We start from the raw sequence: 6,000 nt of genomic DNA, 5'->3' as shown, positions 1-6,000 counted from the left end.
TTGTAAGGTTAGTGCGTATTAATACCAGCTATGTGGTATTACTAGAGTATTACTTTATATTATACTATATTATTGCTTGGTACAGACATGAGCTGCAAAGGTCAAAGAAACATTCCTCTCATTCCAGATGATCGTCACTCATCTCTAAGAAATGCATTTCTGGCAGAACCTTTCAGGGCAGAAAGAAAAGAGCAGCAATATAAAAAAAATATATCTATTATTTTATGCGAAAAATGTGTGTGTGTGTGGGGCGGGAGTAGGGGGAGATTATGGTGCAAAAACGCATGATGACAAGGAAATAATGAAGATGTCTGCTGGTCAGGTTGCGCAATTGTATCCTGACTTCCTTAGCGGGTGCGGCTGACTCGATCATCGTCAAAAAGATCAACAAATACGTGTTTCCGGCTGACAACTTTCACAGTAAGGCTCCTCTGCAGCCCTTCACGATATGGCCGTCATTCAAATCATCAGCCACAATGTTATATACCTCAAAATTGTAGAAATAAAATTCACCTTTAACAAAGAAAAATAAATATTTTATATACGTGTACGTTTTGATGTTATCATTGCTATTATTTTGTAGCTCGTACACCACACATCCGTTTGTTCTACAAGTACTAAAATGTACTTGACTCGTTTGGAGTTTCGTGCTGAGAGTGAACTCTGAAGACTACAGACTGGAAGTTTTCCTGTCAGGTGAGCCGCCACTAAAAGACCTTTTTGTTAAAAGCGCTTTTTAAAATTTCAAGAAGAAAATATGACATCATAATGACTTAATGGTCTGTATTAGTAATAAAGTCTCACTAGTATAATAATAATGATATTAATACAATAGTTAATAAAACAGTTTGTTTCTTCTTGAACTATTAATGGAACAGTTTTAACATTACTTATGAATTTTGTACATTTTGTCTTGTTTGTTTTTGCTTGTGATTTGAATGTTTTCCATCGGCTGCATCGCATTTTCAAGCAAGTCTTGTCTTGCCCTTTTGCTCGCATTTTTTCAAAGCTAATTCACTTCTGCGTGCAGTTTGTCTCATTTAATATTCAGTCCCCCCAGAATTACCCTGTCTTTTTAAAAAAAATGATTGTTGCGGATTAAAATGCCTGAATTCCCAGCATCTTTTTCAGAAAATTGCGTTAAAGATGCAATGTTTAGGCTTTTTTCCCCCCAGTTACGTTGAATCATCTTGTGATTTGATGAATTTGTTATCAATATTTTAAGGGTTCCTTCTGACTTTAACCTTAAAAAGCACAATATTTCAACACAAATTGGAAGACAATTTCTTCTGTTTATGTTTGATTATGTTAAAGTATGTTTTACTCGTTTTATACCGCACAGACTTAAAAGTAGACACTAGATGGCAGTAAATGCACATACTCAGAGCTCATTGTCAAATTACTGTACATTTTCCATTAATTGTAACTAATAATAGTAATAATTAATTATAATCGCAGAAATAAATACCCTTAAAGTTTTTCTTGTCTGCTGTGGCGTCCATAAGTTGCAAACATTCTCTGAAAATTGTTTGTCCATCTTAAACATTTATTTATGTTCCAACACATTTACACCCGCACGTTAAAAGCATTTGTTAACTTTTGAGACCAATCTATAGCACTCATTTTTGTTGGTAAATGAGAGACGGTGAGAGTATATAATCACACTTCCAACACCTCTAACATGTAAATGCTGCCTCTGTGCTCGGTCAGCATTGCAAATTGAAATGTATTCTTAATTGTCTTACCTGGAGGAATAAATGTTAAATAAATAAATACATGAAAACTAAGAAGTAAATCTTCATGCACTACATTACCCAGAATGCTTTGCACTGTAGACAGGGTGTAGACCAGGGGTCGGTAACCCAAACCGTTGAAAGAGCCATATTAGGCCTAAAATACAAAAAACAAATCGGTCCTGAGTCGCAAAAAATGAAAAGCCGTATATAAGTCTTATAATGAAGGCAAGACATGACGTAAGTGTCTATATTAGCTATAATAGCCTACTATCAAAATGATTGTGTCGCAGGCTGACACATACTCAGCCTACTATAGTCACATAGTCCTCGTTGACAGAAATGTTGAAATTCAATCTTTATTTTACACACTTTTACAACATTAGAAACCCTTAGTAAATCAGAGGCTACTCAGAAGGTGAATTACAGGCTTTTACTGGCCAAAGGTATAAGTGAAAGGAAACAGCAGGCTGTCTTCTTTTAATAGATTTATTACAATCTTTGGCAAGCTCGGTAAAGTTTGCTGTGGTCTGGAACAACATGGCACGTAAATAACTATCTGAAATGCAGCCAATATTACATACAGAAAATGTGTTATGAGACATCCATCCATCCATCCATCTTCTTCCGCTTATTCTAGGTCGGGTCGCGGGGGCAACAGCCTTAGCAGGGAAACCCAGACTTCCCTCTCCCCAGCCACTTCGTCTAGCTCTTCACGGGGGATCCCGGGCGTTCCCAGGCCAGCCAGGAGACATAGTCTTCCCAACGTGTCCTGGGTCTTCCCCGTGGCCTCCTACCGGTTGGACGTGCCCTAAACACCTCCCTAGGGAGGCGTTCGGGTGGCATCCTGACCAGATGCCCGAACCACCTCATCTGGCTCCTCTCGATGTGAAGGAGCAGCGGCTTTACTTTGAGGTCCTCCCGGATGGCAGAGCTTCTCACCCTATCTCTAAGGAAGCCCCGCCACCCGGCTGAGGAAACTCATTTCGGCCGCTTGTACCCGTGATCTTATCCTTTCGTATTATGAGACATGCACAACTAAATTATATACAAAAAAGATAAAAGTAAAGGATATTAAATGAGCTCAAATATACCTACAAATGAGGCATAATGATGCAATATGTACATATAGCTAGGCTAAATAGCATGTTACCATTGAATAACTTGCAGTCATGGACTGACCAAATATGCCTGATTAGCACTCCAAAAAGTCAATAACATCAACAAAGCGCACTTTTGTGCATTCACGCACAGCATAAAACGTTTTGTGGACAAAATGAGCCAAAGAAGGAGTAGAAGATTTTACATGTAAACAAAGTGTTGCCTCACAGTCTACTCTATGGTAAGTTCATGAACCGCCAAAATTAGTAGGACAAAACGATGTTCACCAAAAACTCATCAGTGAAGCATACACACAAATATATTAAACATTGGGCTTTCTAACAAATCCAAACTAAAACAAAAACATTATTTTTCCCACATCTTTTTCCATTTCTAATCCATTTTTAAAAATGCTCCAGGGAGCCACAAGGGTGGCGCTACAGAGCCGCATGCCATTGTTCCTGCTTAGTCTACACAAGAACCAAACATAAGTTTTGATTAGACAGTGGATGTGAGCGCTCAAAGACATATTCTGTTGGAGCAAATGTGAGAGGCAGTTGCGGGTGTAGGACAAAGTTGCAAAGCTATGCATAACTCGTAAAAAATGGTTAAATTGGCGTTAATTGATCACAAATTCATAGAGGGACTGTTTCTTACTACAATAATAATACTCTTACAAAGGAGGTTTTTCTTAAGCTAGTAATGTTTACAGTGTCCAAGTGTTGTGCCTGTAAAAATGTCAACGTTTCTTCCATGTAGACCATGTCCACAATGTTCTCCAAGTTGAAAGGAGGCTCTTTTCGGTAGCTCGCCTCACCCCTCAGGATTGGACTGTTGAGATGCTGGTGTGGGTCACCTTGTTGACGCTATGCACGGGGGTACGAGCCAGCATCTCCTTGGGACAGTGTCCTCCGGATCCTCGCAGGCTGGTGGACTTCTCGGTAAAGTACTCGCTGCCCCGTTTCCAGACTGGAAGCGCCATACAGAACATCGCAGTCAACCCTGTGAAGCGGGAGGTGTATGTGGCCTCGCAGAACGTGGTGGAGGCGCTGGATGAGGAGTACAGCAAAATATGGGAGGTGAAAACAGGACCTGTTGGAAGTCCAGAGTGTAAAACGTGCAACCTGTGCAACATTGAAGTGGATCCCAGTGATCCGGTGGACACGGACAACGAGGTGCTGCTGTTGGACGTGGATCTGCACTTTCTGCCCTACTTATACGTTTGTGGCAGCACCCTTCATGGCATTTGCTTCTTCATCGATGTTGAGGCCTTGCCGCCCGAGCCTCGGTGTTTATACAAAGAAGACCAGAACTCTCCGTCCAACTGTCCCGACTGCCTGGCCAGTCCGCTGGGCACCAAGGTCACCATCGTGGTACAGGGGGCCACGTCGTACTTCTTTGTGGCCGCCTCCGTGAATGATAAAGTGGTCCAGAAGTTCCCGCGGAGGTCCGTGTCCGTGGTCAGGCCGCTCTCAACTGAAGACGGCTTCCAAATGGTGATGGAGGGTCTGACCGTGCTGCCCCACCTGAGGGATTCGTACAACATTGATTATATCTACAGCTTTGCCACTGAAGAGTTTGTCTACTTCCTGTCCCGCCAGAGGGAGAACCCCTCCAAAGCTGACTCGCCTTTTCAGACCCGTCTCGGCAGGCTTCCCGTGGGGAGTCACGAGGTGTGGATGTACCGGGAGCTGGTCCTGGAGTGCAGGTACGATCCCAAGAGGCGGCGCCGAGAGGCTTACCGGGATATCGTGTACAACGGACTCATGGCTGCCCACTTCGGCCGCGCGGGGATGGATTTGGCCAAGGAGCTGCGGCTGGATGAGTCAGAGGACATCCTCTACGGCGTGTTTGCGCAGGTGAACCTGAAAGGGGAACCCCAGAAAAACTCTGCCCTGTGCGTCTTCCAACTCAGCGACGTCAACAAAAACATCGACGCAGGCGTGGAGGCCTGCTGCAGGTCCGGATCGGAACAGTTATCCAGAGGACTTTGTCACTTCCAGACGTGCGAGAACTGCCCGCATGAGGTAAGTCTCTATCCAGTTCAAAGGTCAAAGCTTAGACAGGAAGTCATCTCTTTAGTAGCCTGTATGTTGTAGTGCACTAATACACCACTAGTACTCCCAGCACAATAATAAACATATTGTTACATATTGTTATTTTGTACAGCAACACTACACTGTAACGCTGTGTGTATTCATGGAAATGAATAATATTTAGTAACACAACTAAAGGTGTGTGTGACAGACCAGTGCGTGGGAGGGGTGCATGAGTCATCAATGTTTCTTTTCTTGGCATGTTTACAGTAGACAGGTACTGTACCTCCAGCGATGGGCATTAACAAGCTACATGTAGCTAAGCTACGTAGCTTAACATTTCCCAGTAGCTTATCCTGTAGCTTAGCTACTTTTACACCCAAGTAGCTGGGTAGCTTACATCAAAACTACAAGCTACAAAGAGACACAATGGACTGCAAATCCAAGCCAAAAAATATGGAGAAAATACGATGATCTGAACAAATCAGAACATCCATTCATACTCAGAAAATTCATGATGATTGTTTGGTGTTCGTCCGATGAGTCACAATTGGCTAAGGTTATGGCGAAACATTACGGACTGGCGAATCAGAAGCAAGATAAGTCGTGTCATAAAAACTGGTAAGCATAATTATAACAGTCACACACTCATTTCACATGACGGCGAGGGAGTCGGAGACAGAGGGACGTTTCAAGCTGAGGACCCAAAAAAGAAAATCATACTTGAAAACGGCAGAGGTATTCTCTCCCGCAGATTAGATTTTTCCTTAAGTAATGAAGATAACGTGCAGGAAACGCACAATAATGCAGGTCCTTGGCCATATTTAGAAACATGTATGCGTTTAGACAAAAACAATGCCCAAAACCTTAGTTTTTAATTTTAATTGAACAAACTAAGAATAAAATAAATACATGCTGTGGGATGCGGGGACTTCTCGAGTAATCCCCAGCTAAATGACAGATATTTAATAGTAATGGACCCTTACTGGGTCTATTTGTACACTGTCACTTACATTACCATTGATATTATACATGTGGACCCACAGATAGAAACGCTGCTAAATGTAGCTTTAATGTAGCAAGCTATTTTTGCCGTGTAGTTTGCTACTATTCTCCGGGGATAGCGTTCC

The 6,000-nt window shown here is 42.3% G+C and overlaps 1 protein-coding gene across 2 annotated transcripts in view; it reads left to right on the top strand.

Annotated features, from left to right (window-relative positions):
- The first annotated feature begins 618 nt into the window (after window positions 1-618).
- Window positions 619-6,000, top strand: part of LOC133535128 (macrophage-stimulating protein receptor-like) — a 51,806-nt gene continuing 46,424 nt past the window's right edge. For both annotated transcript variants that reach the window (XM_061874641.1, XM_061874642.1), the window contains exons 1-2: window positions 619-696; window positions 3,594-4,861. In XM_061874641.1, coding sequence (XP_061730625.1) covers window positions 3,674-4,861 — 1,188 coding nt within the window. In that variant the 5' untranslated portion in view covers window positions 619-696; window positions 3,594-3,673. The remainder of the gene's footprint in view (window positions 697-3,593; window positions 4,862-6,000) is intronic.

Source organism: Nerophis ophidion, linkage group LG16 (genome assembly GCF_033978795.1).
Source record: "Nerophis ophidion isolate RoL-2023_Sa linkage group LG16, RoL_Noph_v1.0, whole genome shotgun sequence".
Taxonomy (NCBI): domain Eukaryota; kingdom Metazoa; phylum Chordata; class Actinopteri; order Syngnathiformes; family Syngnathidae; genus Nerophis; species Nerophis ophidion.
The sequence above is the reverse complement of the archived record's forward strand: the minus strand, read 5'-3'. Positions and strand labels throughout refer to the sequence as shown.